General features: G+C 41.5%; 2 protein-coding genes across 2 annotated transcripts in view; one reads left to right on the top strand and one right to left on the bottom strand.

The window, feature by feature from the left end:
* The window catches only part of LOC122676766 (translation initiation factor IF-2-like), a 30,796-nt gene that overhangs the window by 9,684 nt on the left and 4,813 nt on the right, over positions 1–16,299 (bottom strand). Inside the window, exon 3 of the mRNA XM_043876350.1 lies at positions 8,899–9,008. Coding sequence (XP_043732285.1) covers positions 8,899–9,008 — 110 coding nt within the window. The remainder of the gene's footprint in view (positions 1–8,898; positions 9,009–16,299) is intronic.
* On the top strand, positions 5,230–7,751 carry LOC122678252 (nucleolin). The gene has a single exon (XM_043878878.1). The coding sequence runs from the start codon at positions 5,304–5,306 to the stop codon at positions 7,461–7,463; it is 2,160 nt and encodes a 719-aa protein (XP_043734813.1). The 5' UTR covers positions 5,230–5,303; the 3' UTR covers positions 7,464–7,751.

Raw genomic sequence — 16,299 nt, 5'->3', positions numbered from 1 at the left:
GCATCATATGCATATAATAACTATTTTTAAATTACTTTAAAAATGTCAGTGATATGGGAATACATTCTTGATTTGGATATTGTAGAAAAAATTCTCCAATGCCCTGAAGGTTAGCATAAACTCCAAAACTTTCTAATATATGGATAGGGGAAATTGTGGTTTTTGAAGCTGAAAACCACTGTCTAATAATAGCCTATTAAAGGCTAGAAGAAGAGATTTTAACTGTGGCCTCTTTGCTGTAGAACATCTATAACTTCTCACCTCAAGGTGTGCAAAGAAACCATTTGTCACCAGTAATAGGAGTAATGTTAATGGAGAGCTCACTGTGTCAAGCACTGTTATATGCATATTTCACACACTACATCAAGTTAATTTTCACAACATTCTTGTGAATTGAGTCATTATTATTCATATTTTACATAGTAGAAAGTTGGGTCTCAAAATCTAATTAGCAAGTGACAGAGCTGAGATTCAAACCTACTAAAGGTTTTTTAATGTTTCTTTTTTATTGGATAAATTTGACAGGTAACAGTGTGTAAATTTAAGGTGATATTTATCACATTACATACTTATAGTATTATCATCTATATTATACTGTACATTAGATCTCAATTACTTATAATTACTCATAACAAGTTTGTACCCTTAAGCACTATCAGTCTTATACCCCCACCACTAGTCCTCTGGTAACCAGCATTTTATTTGGTATTTTTATTTGTTTTTATAGGTCAAACCTGTTGTAGGTTATGACAAGGGGCATTGGACTATTATAAGGATTAAATTAATTAATATATTTAAGTGCTTAGAATGGAATTTCTCATAAGTATTCATTCTCATTAAATACCAACATTAACACTTGGAGTCAGGCAGGAATTTTGTAAGTCAGAAATAACTTCAAGTCAGCAAAAGTACAGGAAGTCATTTTTATAATCTGAAATATGCTAAGGGCCCATTTATTCTGTAACTTAAAAGAGTTTTTCTATGTTTTTCAAGATAGTTTTCCTTGTTTTTATTTCCTATGTATGCCATTTCCTAGATCTTCCTAGAAAGATCTCCTGCCATAAATTTTTTGTGCTGCTCCCCCTCCCCCAGCATTTTATGCTTTTTCTTTACAGACTTTTATTTTTAGCCCTGCCATATGGTTTGTAGGATCTTAGTTCCCCAGCCAGGACTGGAACACATGCCCCCTGCAGTGGAAGTTCGGTGTCCTAACCACTGAATGACTAGGAAACTCCCCCATCATAGAAATTTTTAACATAAAATCAGAGAAAGATAATATTTTAAGGTGTAGCTATTAGGATGACCACCCACACAAGCAGAAGCTTTGTGTTTGGATCTTCCTTAGTGGTTCTGATTGGGCTGTGTTTCTACCTGTGGGAGCTGAGAACAGGTGAAGCAGGAGACTTGCAGGGCAGTTTGCTGTTCTAAGTGGTTAAGTCATAAAGACAGTTTGAGATCCTATTTTCAACATGTACGGGAATAGCAACTGCATAACTGCTTGCTATATAAAGCAAAAGAACAAGCAATATCTGAGCCTGACTGACACCATGTTTTTGTAGTCACATGCCAGGCTCACAAAAATACAAAGCAAGAGAGGAAAATCCCTTCCTTTTGCCACCAGAACTGCCTTATCCTCCCACCAGAACTGCAGTCTATTTGAGCTGCTCTAACAAAGCGCTGGGGGCTTGGCGGGGCGGGGCAGGGACTGGGCTTCTTGCTATTCCTCAATAACAGCAGGTAATCTCCCATTTCAAGGACTCCACCCAAAAGCTCTTCTTCAGATACTGGATATCCATGTGGCTCATTCTCACACCTCTTTCAAGACTTTCCTCAGCTGCCTCCTTTTCAGTGAGCTCTCCCATGACCCATGTATTTTAAATTTGTAATTGCCCATCCCAATTACTCCCTTCCCCTGCTTTATTTTGCTCCATAACCTTTATCACCAGCATATTTTACCTTACTCATTTGCTTTAGTGTTTATCTCCCTCCAAGAGAATCTAAACTCCACAAAGGTGGAGACCTTATTTTATTCACTGCTATCTTCCCAGTTCTTAGAACAGTGCTGCCACAAAGTAGATGTTCCATAAATATTTGTTAAATGATGGAATGAAATCCTCAGAGGAGGATAATGACGCAGAGGGAAGTTCAGTTTTAGACCAAGATCACAGGACTAGTGTGTGCAAAGTTTAGGATTAGAACTCAGCCAGAGCTCATTTCACTCTCTCAACCTTGTTCGGGGCTTCCCTGATGGCCCAGTGGCAAAGAATCTGCCTGCCAATGCAGGAGACACAGGTTCAATCCCTGATCCAGGAAGATCCCACATGCCGTGGAGCAACGAAGCCCATGAGTCACAGCTAGTGAAGTCCACGTGCCTGAGAGCCCATGCTTTGCCAACAAGACAAGCCACCACCATGAGAAGCCCGTGCACAAGAGAGTTGCCCCTGCTGGCCGCAACTAGAGAAAAACCCAGCAGCAACGAAGACCCTACACAGCCAAAAATTAAATACATAAAATTATATTTTTAAAAATCTGGTTTAGCAGCTGAGAGGGGGGACTCCCCATCCAACCATAAGAGCTGGCTGGCTGGGCTATACTGTGGGGGAGGCACTCACCAAGGTTCAAATGCAAATCCTGCTGAAGGGCTGAGCTGAAACAGAACCAAGTCTTTTGGCAGCACTGTTGACAGACTCTGATTAAGGAAAGTCATTTGAAGGCATATGAAGAAGCGTTCCAGTTTTAAGACTGGCTTTAACTATTTTTCTTTCAGCTGTAGCTTTCCGGGACGATGAATGTACCATATGTCAGTATCTCCAGGTTCCCATACAAATTAGGAAACTAAAAATGCCCGATGATTAAAACAGATTTCTGCTTGTTTCCATGGGAAATCAACTGCTCCAAAACCTTAGGAAACTGGGAGGGAGGGAGGCTGTTCAGCTCGAGGTGCTGTCTCGGAGTGGCTGCACTCTGCCTGCTGCCTAACTCTCCCTCCAGTCTGCTCCACATTTTGGACAGGCGGGGGGTGGGGTGTAGTCCTAGGTGGCCCACCCTGCTGGCAGACAAGTGACACCACGAAGACGAGCGTGTCTTATCCAGCTCCTATGAGCCTCCTGCCTCCAGGGGACCGGACACTCTACTCCAGGCCCTTCAGTGCTGGATCCCAGGCCAACCACACAGGAAGGGCCTCTTACTCACGACAAATAGACCCTGAACAGTGTCACGCCTCCGGCCTCATCCTTCCAGCATAATTTCAGCAAGTGTGGAGCCCACTAGCATGTCTTCTGGTAGACCAAGGGATGCCCCCTCCAGGACTCTTGTTTGCAGACTCACTGCTGGCTACTCACAAGTAGGCAGTGGTAATTTGGGGAAGTGGGAGGGCCCACTCAAAACAGCAAGAGGGCCCTGGGCAGCTATACCAAGGGTGTCTCTAGAAGGCTGTGATGATTGCTTGCTCCTGCCTGCCCCAGAATTAGCACCAATTTGCCTAAAAGTGAGAATGTTCAGAGAAAAGGCTGCAAAAAGATTTCAGTGTTGTCTTGCCAGTGGCAATCTTTTATCTTCTTTGGGAAAACTGGCTCAGGTGCTTACCTTAGCCTAAGCTGCTGTTTAGTTGATAAATCGTATCCAACTCTTTGTGACCCCATGGACTTTAGCCTGCAAGGCTCCTCTATCCATGGGATTTTCCATGCAAGAAAACTGCAGTGAGTTGCCATGTCTTTCTCCAAAGGATCTTCTTGACCCACAGATCAGGAAGTATTGGCAGGTAGGTTCTTTACCACTGAGCCAACCTGGAAAGCCGTAGCTTGAGTTCAGGGTTGATCAAACCACACCACCACTCTCCCTCAACCACCAGGCAAGCTGAGGGTGAAAAGAAAAATAACTTTTTTCTGCTTTCCTAACCCGTAATGTAATTCAGGCATGCCAGGGTGAGGCCCAAAGATGGAAACTCGGCAGTAAAGTTGAGAGTAGAGTTTAAATTTGGATCCAGACAGCTTACTAACTTACTATCTGGGAGACCTCAGGGAACTCAGAGTCACAGTTTGAGTGTTTCTAAAGTGGTGATGACAATACCTCTTCCTCAGTGAGGTTACCAGAATGAAAGAAACTAACTTAAGTAAAAACACTCCTACTGAGCCTGGTAGGCAATAGTGCTCAGTGCCCGTGGCTTCTCTCTTCTTTCCCTCTGCTGCTGTGTTTTACTGCCAAAATTGGAAACAGATAGCTTGGTGAGTGGTAAATAGGCAATGTCCTCACTCCTCCCATAACCATTATTACCGCACTAGCAGTTCAATTCTTCTCAGAATTACTACTGGCGATGCAGCTAGTACAGAGGATTCCAAATTCTTGGACCTATTATCCCACTGGTAACCCATCAGCCAGGCTTGGTTGTCTTGGCTAGGTGGAATGTTTCTCAGAGACACTAAGTGGAAAAGGACAGTGTGTTGTCTTCTGCCAAAATAAACCACTGGTAGGTCCTTGTGGAATCAAGACCATCGATCACAATGCATTCCAAGTGCTGTCCCCTAGGCTGGTCAAAATATTTTAACTCCTCTTGTCTTTAAATGATTCACAGGCGTGATTCCTTACCATGAGGCCATCCTCACAGGTTCCATGTAATCAAGATTAGAGGACAAACGCAGTGTTATCATTTTGTGGTCCTGGGGAGGCTTTCAGTAAATCAATCTTTCCATCACAGTTCTGCTATACAAAAGCATGCTCTGGTGACTTGATCTATTTCTGCAGATTTCCAGTAATAGCTTCTCAAGACTGTCAGCTCTGTTTCTATCCCAGCCCAGTTCTAACACTGACTACCCAGAGTTGACACAGGCTCCACAGGTTAAAGGCAAAGTCCTCCACATGACTATCTTCACTTCAGATGCTAGACATGAGTCTTGGGAGGTCCCTGGACCACCTACTCTTCTGCCCAACTAGCTACAAATTTGGGGGTTCCATGACTTTCCCAATGGCTCAGTGGGTCAAGAATCCAATTGTAATGCAAGAGACACAAGGGATGCGGCTTTGATCCCTGGGGGAGGAAATGGCAACCCACTACAGTATTCTTGCCTAAAAAATCCCATGGACAGAGGAGCCTGGTGGGCTCCAGTCCATGGGGTCACAAAGAGTCGGACGTGACTGAGCATGAGCACAATAAACAATATGACGGCTTTTCGCCTCAGTCTCGAGCGCTAGCTGGCAGCCAAGCGTCCGCGCTCAGGGATTAGCGGCCGCCATCACGGTGCTTAGGTGCCTCTGGGCTCGTCTGCGCCACTCGCTCGCCACACACTCCGCCGTTATAAGCCGCCATCATGGTAAAGCTCGCAAAGGCCGGTAAAAATCAAGGTGACTCCAAGAAAATGGCTCCTCCCCCAAAGGAGGTAGAAGAAGATAGTGAAGATGAGGAGATGTCAGAAGATGAAGACGATGAGAGCAGTGGAGAAGAGGTTGTTATCCCTCAGAAAAAAGGCAAGAAGGCTACCACGACTCCAGCAAAGAAGATGATGGTTTCCCCAACAAAAAAGGTTGCAGTTGCCACACCGGCAAAGAAAGCAGTTGTCACCCCTGGCAAAAAAGCAGCAGCTATGCCAGCCAAGAAGACAGTTACACCTGCTAAAGCTGTGGTAACACCTGGCAAAAAGGGAGCCACCCCAGGCAAAGCATTGGTAGCAACCTCTGGTAAGAAGGGAGCAGCTGCCTCAGGCAAGGGAGCAAAGAACGGCAAGAATGCCAAGAAGGAAGACAGTGATGAAGAAGATGAAGATGACAGTGAAGAGGAAGACGACGAAGATGAAGAGGAGGATGAACCAGCAGTGAGGAAGGCAGCTGCTGCTTTTGGTGGTGCTCCTGCCACAGATGATGAGGATGAGGAGGATGAGGATGATGATGACGATGATGATGAGGAGGAGGATGAGGAGGATGAGGAGGACGAAGATGACTCTGAAGAAGAACCTATGGAGATTGTACCAGCCAAAGGAAAGAAAGCTCCAGTAAAAGCTGTTCCTGTGAAGGCCAAGAGCGCTGCTGAAGATGAAGATGAAGAGGATGATGATGATGAAGAGGAGGAGGAAGAGGATGACGATGATGAAGAGGAGGACGACGATGAGGAGGAAGAGGAGGAGGAGGAAGAAGAGGAGGAAGAGGAAGAAGAGCCTGTCAAAGAAGCACCTGGAAAACGAAAGAAGGAAATGGCCAAACAAAAAGCAGCTCCTGAAGCCAAGAAACAAAAAGTGGAAGGCACAGAACCAACTACATCTTTCAATCTCTTTGTTGGAAACCTGAACTTCAATAAATCTGCTCCTGAATTGAAAACGGGTATCAGTGATCTTTTTGCTAAAAATGATCTTGCTGTTGTCGATGTCAGAATTGGTGTGTCTAGGAAGTTTGGCTATGTGGATTTTGAATCTGCCGAAGACCTGGAAAAAGCCTTGGAACTCACTGGTTTAAAAGTCTTTGGCAATGAAATTAAACTAGAAAAACCAAAGGGAAAAGACAGTAAGAAAGATCGAGATGCAAGAACACTTTTGGCTAAAAATCTGCCTTACAAAGTTACTCAGGATGAATTAAAAGAAGTGTTTGAAGATGCTGTGGAGATCAGATTAGTCAGCAAGGATGGAAAGAGTAAAGGGATTGCTTATATTGAATTTAAGACAGAAGCTGATGCAGAAAAAACCTTGGAAGAAAAGCAGGGAACAGAGATAGATGGGCGATCCATTTCTCTGTACTACACCGGAGAGAAGGGTCAAAGTCAAGACCATAGAGGGGGAAAGAATAGCACTTGGAGTGGTGAATCAAAAACCCTGGTTTTAAGCAACCTCTCCTATAGTGCAACGGAAGAAACTCTTCAGGAAGTTTTTGAGAAGGCAACTCATATCAAGGTGCCCCAGAACCAAAATGGCAAATCTAAAGGGTATGCATTTATAGAATTTGCTTCATTTGAAGATGCTAAAGAAGCTTTAAATTCATGTAATAAAAGGGAAATTGAGGGCAGAGCCATCAGACTGGAGTTGCAAGGACCCAGGGGATCACCTAATGCAAGAAGCCAGCCATCCAAAAGTCTGTTTGTCAAAGGTCTCTCTGAGGATACCACAGAAGAGACGTTAAAGGAGTCGTTTGATGGCTCTATTCGAGCAAGGATAGTCACTGACCGGGAGACTGGATCCTCCAAAGGGTTTGGTTTTGTAGACTTCAATAGTGAGGAAGATGCCAAAGCTGCCAAGGAGGCCATGGAAGATGGTGAAATCGATGGAAACAAAGTCACTTTAGACTGGGCCAAACCTAAGGGTGAAGGTGGCTTTGGTGGTCGAGGAGGAGGCAGAGGTGGCTTTGGAGGCCGAGGTGGTGGCAGAGGTGGCCGAGGTGGATTTGGTGGCAGAGGCCGGGGAGGCTTTGGAGGGCGAGGAGGCTTCCGAGGAGGCAGAGGAGGAGGAGGAGACCACAAGCCACAAGGAAAGAAGACGAAGTTTGAATAGTTTCTTCTATCCCTGTCTCTCCCTCTTCCATTTGAAAGAAAGGACTCTGGGGTTTTTACTCTGTTACCTGATCAATGGCAGAGCCTTCTGAGGACATTCCAAGACAGTATACAGCCCTGTGGTCTACTTGGAAATCCGTATAGATAACATTTCAAGGGAGATAACCCTGTTGGTGTTGACTGGATATTCGTATAAACTTTTTAAAGAGATGAGTGATAGAGCTAACCCTTATCTGTAAGTTTTGAATTTATATTGTTTCTTCCCATGTACAAAACCATTTTTTTCCTACGGAGTTGTTGTTGTTGTTGTTGTTGTTTTTTGCGTTGGGGGGTGTAAAGGAAAGCCGAATGTTTTATCATGATTTTTGTTTCAGCAATTTTGGGACAAATTAAAAGTCCTAGAACTCTGAAAAAAAAAAAAAAAACAACAACAATATGACGACTTGAAAAATTCACTAGAATGACTCACAGAGCCCAAGTTCTAGACTGATTATAACTTTATTGGATACAACCAAGAGCAGCCAAATGAGATGAGGTCCAGGAGAGAACAGAGAGCTTCAGTGCCCTCCCCCATGGAGTCAGGGCTTGTTACTCTCCAGGCACATCTATGAGTTCATTAACCAGGAGCTGCACTGAGCCCCAGTGTCCAGGATTTTTACTTGGGTTTCATTACATAGGCACAATTGATTAACTCATTGGCCTCATGATTGAACTCAATCTCCAAGTACCCCAATCCCAGAGGTCAGGCTGGCCTAAGGTTCCAAGACTCTAATCACATGGTTGGTCCTTCTGATGTCCATCCCTCATCCTGAAACTATCAAGAGACCCAGGTGAGGCACTTCATTAACTTAACAAAGACACCTCATCATTCAGGAGATCCCAAAGGTTTTAGGACCTCTGTCCCAGGAATGGACAAACATCAGATATATTCTTCATTATATCACAGTCTCTTAATATTTACAAACCATCAGGCTTTTGAGTTTAAGCTTTTTCCTTGGGGCAGTGGAGAGATATTTGAAATAAGTTGAAATCATCATGTATTGAGACAATATGTGCTGAGAGTAGTATCTGGACAATAAATTGGACAACTATGTGGAGGGTGGTCTGGCCGCAGCTAAAATGGGGAAGACTGAGGAAGAGGCAGCGGCTGCTGTGTAGCCACAAAGTGGTGAGAGCTAAACTGGGGGAGCAGAAGTGGAAACGCAAAGGGAGACATTGAGAGAGATTTTGAAGGAAGCTTTCAACTGACCATTTAAAGTTTTTTTCCATTACAAGAGACTACACAATGGACTGAGAAATTAGAACTACTTGAAGAGTTAAACTACCTTCTAAAGATATCCAAGTAATATTGACAAAGTGGCTCCTCTGTGATTAACAGAACTTCGTATTCTAAACATTAAAAAATTCAACTACCATTAGAGATCGTAATGCTTTACCTCTTGAATAAATTTCAGGAACCCTGTCTTCATCATTAATGCCATATTCCCATTCATTCTTCTCAACAAAAAATGGGGACTCCTCTTGTCTTCAAATGAAAGACTTGTTTCTGTTTTAAAATGAATATTGTCAGTTTTCATCTTTCAAACAGCCTTTTGAAATTTCTTCACTTCTAAGTTCAAGATCTTTCCTCTCCTTTAGATCAAAAATTCATGATGCATCCCTGAATAAATTATGTATAAAAGAGAACCTGTAATATTGTTGCATTAAAAACTAGCTATTTCTTCCTGCACACAGATTTCAGTAAACAATAAAAGTAATATTTCAGAATTCAGTGTGTATGTTTTTCTCACACTAATTATTAAAACAGTGAATTACTCATATCTGTAGAAGTTCTGCAGTATGACAGATATTTTAGATAAGAATTTTTCAAATAAAGTAATTTAACATATTTAAATTTAGGGGCAAAGAGAAATGATGATTATTTCAATGTATAGAAATAGAAATGAAATAATAAAAATTATATATAGTTTGCTCAGGCAATAAGCATTCATTTTATTGTTATTTTTCATTTGCTAAGTCATGTCCAGCTGTTTGAGACCGCATGGACTGCAGCACACCAGGCTCCCCTGTCCTTTACTATCTCCCTGATTTTGTTCAAATTCATGTCAGTGATGTTTTCTAACCATCTCACCCTCTGCCTCCTCCTTCCCCTTTTGCCCTCAGTCTTTCCCAGCATGAGGGTCTTTTCCAGTGAGTTGGCTTTTCACATCAGGTTGGCAAAGTATTGGAGCTTTAGCATCAGTCCTTCCAAAGAATATTCAGGGTTGATCTCCTTTAAGATTGACTAGTTTGATCTCCATGCAGTCCTAATGTTTACTTTAAAATTTTTTAAATCATATATCAAGCTATTAGACATTGACTTTTAAGAAAACTGGCAACTGGCAACTCATGTTTGTCAATATGCTTAAAAAATTTGGAAAAAAGGCTTCTTTGACATTATATTAAAATAATTAAGTGAACAAGTAGTTTTTGAACCTCAACTAGGTGGGAAACAGAAAAAAATCTAAAGTGTCAAAAAAAGAAGATGTAATTAGCTGTTGAATATTAATAAAAATTAACATTTACTGCATGTTTACAATGTGTCAGGCATGGTGCTAATCTAAACATCACAGTCACACTGTAAAGTAGATATTAATACTATAATTTATCCCCATTAAACTATAGAGAAACCGAAGCTCAGAGGTTAAGCAACTTATCCAATTTCGCACAGCATAAGATTCATTACTATAAGCATTTATAAAAAAGAAAGTGTTTTTTAAAAAAACTTTATGGAGAGAGAATTTGAATAGGACATTTAAAGACTGATGGAATTTGGAAGAGAGTAGAGAGATGAGAAAAAAATAAGAGAAAGCAGAAGGCAGCGTGAAGACCTGCACAAGTTGAGGTGTTAGTAGAGTCCCAAAGCCAGTGAAGGCGGGTGCCAGTGGGGTGAGCGTGCCCCTCAGGGCAAACGACCGCAATACTTATGAAGGTGATTTGGACAAAAATTGGGTCCCTGGGCATTCAGTTATCATATTAAAAAAATCATGCAATGCAGGTTAAAATCTAGATAAATCCAAAACCTTTTCATTAAGGAATTACACCACTTCTGCCCAGCTACTTGAGGCCTTGCAGGAATCAAAAGATGGAACCCTACTTATGTTGGGGGAGGTAATTGAAAAGACTTGACAACTGGTTTGACCTGCAAACTGGACCCGAGCAGTTGGAGGTCCCCTACCTCCTCTCTTGTCCTTGGAATGTGTGTTCTGCTTGCTTTCCCCACTCCCAGAAGCTGCCCCAAGAGGACTTCCCTGGAGGTCCAGCAGTTAAGACGCCATGCTTCCACTGCAGGGAGTGCGGGCTTGATCCCTGGTTGGGAGAACTAAGATCCCGCATACCACCAAGTACAGCCAAAAGAAAAAAAGAAAAGGCTGTTCCCAAGGATGAAGCCTTGAAATAATAATCTGGTGATGAGACTAGATTGCACGCAACCAAACCAAGTTAAGGACTCCATATAAACTTTTAAGATTCTGGTGGGCAGATGCAGAAATCTACTTGTCCTGCATCTGTCCAATATAAACCTTATAGTAAATCCCCTTATGAAGCCTGCCACCTACCAATCTGGAGAGGTCTGCTTCTTTGTTCCTTCTCTCCCTGACTTCTGGATATGGGCTTCTGTTTCAGATCACACCTGGGAAGTTCCCAAGGAGATTTGTGAACCATCAACTCACTTCTCTTAAACCTCTAGATTCACTCCAGATTTGAGAAGCAGCAGCTTCTTCCAGTCCTTGACAGAAAAAGAAAAATACTGACCAATCTCCACAAAAGTCATTCAGCAAAGCCCATGATAACTGTATTTTCTTGTGAAAATGGTGGCAGGGGATGCAGAAGTGCATCTTGTTCTTGCAACTGAAATTTGTGCTGTACCATTTGTCTTCACTGCAGAGAGTTTTATAGGAAATTTTCCTATCACTAATTTTCAGAAATCGTTTTGGAATTTTAGAGGCTGGCCAGAAATCTATAAATGCTGTGCATTAAATGATCTCATCATTCTAAGTAGTAGCCAGCCAAGATTTTTAAAATTCCTTTCTCCTTAAAGCACTCAGAAGTCCCCTACTATTGCCCACCTCCATGCTCTTTGGGAAGATTCGCTCAGATAAGTTTCCAGTCTGATTTGAAGAAAAGCACTGTGATGTGATGTGATTGTTAGCCTAGACACAGTCACAATGTGCCCATCTGGGAACTGCGGCAACTGTGGGTGACTTGTGGGCTGGTAATACCACTCCTGATAATGAAAAATTAAAGCTTGCCCAAGTAAAGAACTGGTAACTTTAAAAACTATGGTTACTTTTACCTCCTTCACTGGATACAGACTGTAAGACAAACATGCAACATCTATTGTATGTTTGTTTTAGATTATTAAAATATTTTTCAAATGCATCTTGTGTCAGGAGTTTGACATGCATTGAAATGGAACATTTCAAAGTGGCTTAACTGGAGTATCTCCCTACTCAAAATGAGCCACACAATATCTCCCTTCTCAGTCACTGTGGGCTGATGATGGACATAACTCATCCTTAAATCGTCCTGAAATATATTCATTATGGAGAGATGAAAAATAAAACATTATATCTGGGAAGATAATCTAGAGATAAAACTACAAAGCAGCAAGGAAATTGATGTTTATTTCCCTTAAGCAGTCCAGACCAAAAAAAATCACATTTTCTAGAAGTTTAAAAAATTCTGAAGTTATAAGGCAGGAAAGGATGCAAGACTGCAGAAAGAGTTCAGGCTTTGGGGTCAGGTGCCTTAATTCCATTTCTGGTTCTGCCACTTTCCCCGGTGACACTAGTGGTAAAGAATTCACCTGCTAATGCAGGAGACGCCAAGAGGCACGGGTTCAATCCCTGGGTCACGAAGATTCCCTGGAGAACACTCCAGTATTCTCGCCTGGAGAATTCCATGGGCAGAGAAGCCTGGTGGGCTACAGTCCATGGGGCTGCAAAGAGTCAGCACAATTGAGTCCTCATGTCCTGGGGCAAGACGCATGACTTACCTGTGCCTTCAAGTTCCCTGTCTGTGAAAGGGGGACAGTGATAGTACCTGCCTCCTACTGTTGTCTCATGGATTAAATGAAACAGTAAATGTAAAATGCTTTAAGCCCTCCCTGGCTGAGAGCACTCAACAAATGTTAATTTATTGATACTAGTCTATTTGTAGCATTCAAATCACTGTAGCAAATTATCAGACAACCTCTTAAAAATTCCAGACTAGGTTGCTCACAAATCAATTATTGTTATATTCTAAAGTCCCGGAAACCCTTTTGATCAGAAAATGTTCGTTTCAAAGCAACTGATCAAAAGCATTATTATAGAACACATAAAGTTTGAGTTCTGGTTTAGTCAATGAAATCAACATGAAGAAGTGACATCAGATAAGATGCAAATAGACTGTTGTCAGGAGTATCTTACAAGCTAAAGAATATCATTGACATTCAAGAAATCTGGATGTTTTCAGTTTCTTAAATGTGATCACTGTTGTTTTCATGTTACCGTAAAATGATCCTCCCTTTGGTCATGTGAAGCAATTTATCTATCCAAACTCCAGTGTTTTCCTTTATTCACACTGCTTCTGGAAGAAATTAGTGAAGTTAACTCAGAAGTACCCCCCCCACACACACACACATACACATATCTATTCTTTACTGTAATATGGTAAATTTCTTTGCACTGAGGATTAATTTTTAAATTCCTTTAAAATAACAAGATAGAACATAAGATATTTTATAGTCATGTTAATGACTGGAAATGCTGGAAAGAAATTCATGGTGCCTTTCTTTGATAGCCCATCATCAGAGCACATCATTTCTATCAGCCCTCTACTGAATGTTGCTCAGAAACAGGGATGGACAGCTGTAAATGCTAACAGGCCTAGAGAAGCACTTGTAGGAGAGTATGTTCACAGTAACAGGGAGGGAGACCACCTAAGGTCATGAATTATTCCACCCATGTTCAGTTCATAGGGAGGAAAAAGCCAGTTACTGTCAAGGACTGTAAAAGGCTGGAGACTTTATTATTTGCAAGCTAAAAAAAAATCAGCCTGCCCCAGTTTCTCTTGGATGCTGGTAGAAGACATTAAAGTCCTGGATCAGAGATGGGGGAAAGTTCATTTCTTACAGCAATAGCTGGAGCCAGAGTATCAGCATTTTCTGTGTGTCTGTTCCCTGAGCTTCAACATACTAACAACAGGTTGTGTTGTAGAAGAGGAGCCGTGATCTTAGGTAGTGTGAAGACTTTATAATGAGTGTGTCTCCTGTCCTTTGCTCTGGAGAGAGACATTATAATATTATTATACTGAGCAGTCACTGGGCTTGCCCTTTGCTCCAGAAGGAGGCATTATCACTACTGTCAAGGCTGTTCACTATACAAATGTCTGAAAATCTAGTCTGGAAGAAAGGGCAGTCAGTGTCTTGCTCACAAGATGTGCGAAATATTATAGATGCATGGACAGTTGTCTCCTGTCGGTCACTGGTAAATTCTCTGCTATCCCTTCGAGTGCACGGAAGGTGTTAGTTGCTCAGTTGTGTCTGACTTGCGATCCTATGGACTGCAGCCCGCCAGGCTCCTGTGTCCACTGGATTCTGCAGGTAAGAATACTGGATTGTCATTTCCTCCTCCAGGGGGTCTTCCCAACCCAGCGGTGGAAACTGGGTCTCCTGCATTGCAGGCAAATTCTTAACTGTCTGAACCACCAGAGAAGGCTGTAGAAAGAACCTAAAGGCTAACACAAACATGTAAAAGCAAGGGAATATTGCTCAGCATAAAGGAACAAGACCACAGGATTACCAGTGAGAATGGGGCTCCTTATCCTATTCAAGATGACAGGGACTCTATTATGGCTATTTGTAAGGAAAATGCATGCAGATTGCACCTGTCAAGAGGGCTTATCTTCGTAGGCATTCTTTAAATTAATAGTTAATAGGGCCTATAATTCCCTTATCTTCCCAAGGGGGGAAATCTTATGAAGGTTCTGATGTCTTTAACTCTAGAATAACAATTCAAACATTCTATTCTGAGAGGTTTTATTCTTCTTGGAATGTTGATAGATATGATGAAGGAAATCATTTCATGGTAAATGAAATTAGAGAAATGCTAAGTTCAGCAAAGTCAACAAGTATTTTTAGAGCAGGACTTCTCAGAGCCCTTAGCATGTTAATATTCACTGTGAATCCCCTAGAGGAACAGAATGTTTCCGCAATGGCTCTGACCAAAGACCCCTATTTCTCAGGGTACTTAAAGGGTAACTCTACAAAATGCTACTTGGAAATGCCTCAGTACAGGAAAGGCTTTATCTCACTGGCAATGGATGGTGGAAGACACACGTGCTTTGGGAAGAAATTGCCTGACTGTTCTGCCCCGCTCTAGACATATTTCCCATAGATAACAGCAAAGGATACCTTCCTGCATCTTTGATTATATGTTGGTGACTATATCCATTACTTCCTGAAATCTAGGAAGGATAAATATTACTAGCAATAAACGTGATCGCCAAAGATCTTACCACTGTTACTGAGAAGGCAAACCAGGCTTTCTTGTTTCTTTCTCCAGAGAGGTAAACAATGTGAGTAAATTTAGGAAATTAATAAATGAACTCCAAAAAGCCTCAAGAAAATGTACCTTGTGTCAGTGTAAGGCAGCTTTAAGAAGACAGCATCCAGGCATGGCTGTAGCATTTTCTGAGTGAACAAGGCACCGTCCATGATACTTTTCCAAAGAGAGAGTCATGTTTATGTAACAAGAGCATCTTCAATTTCACTACCCTGATAAGACGTCTTGAGCCATGGATATTCATGCCTCAGAGAGACAGAGAAGAGCAGCATTTTAGTCAGAGGAAAGAAGCAGTTCTTCAGGCCTGAAATCAAGTGCTTTGTCAGGGCTGATGTCACTGAAATTTGAAGCAAGTTAATGTTAAAGTGTGATCTGAGATGTTCTAGGATACATTCTACATGCATAATATGATATGGTACTAAGAAAAGGCTAAAAATGTTTAGTCCTGGGAAAAAATGAGTTACCTTCCTTAGGAAGTAAATCCTAATGTAGTTTGTTTAATAAATAAGAAAGTTCTAACCCTTTTAACAGTGTTTCATTATCTTTAGAATAATTTATTTCATGGCTAGAGCCAGTCATTTGTAGATTTAATTAACGAGTTAATATAGGTAAAGTTCTTAGATCAGTGGCTGTACGTGATTAATAAGTAGTAGCAAGCAAATATTATTTAGTAGTGCAATTATAGCAATTATATTTGGATACAAAAAAAGTCACTCCTGAGACTATCAAACTCATTTTTACTTAAAACTTATACTACATGTCTATCATGTGAAAGCTATTTATCATTGGTCTGTATAAAAATAAAAATTCCAAGAATGAGGCTGCCTGGTATATTTCATATTGCCTAAGCTCAGAACCACAGACACTTCATGCTCTTTCATTAAGTTTGCTTTCAGTCATAAAACGCTTCTCAATTAAAGAGCAAGCTGTAAAATCATCCCAGGAAGGCACATTTAGGATGTGAGTATGCTACTGGGAAAAGCACAAATTAATGCAATTTCAAAAAGTATTGAAAAAGTACATCATAAACCTTACTGAAGATACTTGATGGATTCAATTTAAAAGTACATATTCCTTTCTCATGTGATTGAATAGTGGTTAAGCCCCAGAACTCTGAAATTAGAGTCACCTGGGCCCAGATCCTAACACTTCCACTCATTGGTCATGCGGCCTTTGGCTAGTTACTTGATTGCAATCTGCCTCTCTATCAATAAAAGAAAATAACACTGCCTACTAGCTGGGGATGGCAAC

The sequence above is a fragment of the Cervus elaphus genome, chromosome 20 (assembly GCF_910594005.1).
Source record: "Cervus elaphus chromosome 20, mCerEla1.1, whole genome shotgun sequence".
NCBI lineage: Eukaryota > Metazoa > Chordata > Mammalia > Artiodactyla > Cervidae > Cervus > Cervus elaphus.
The sequence above is the reverse complement of the archived record's forward strand: the minus strand, read 5'-3'. Positions and strand labels throughout refer to the sequence as shown.

Excerpts from the sequence above, each read along its gene's own strand:
- LOC122678252 (XM_043878878.1), top strand. The coding sequence starts at position 5,304 with ATGGTAAAGCTCGCAAAGGCCGGTAAAAATCAAGGTGACTCCAAGAAA.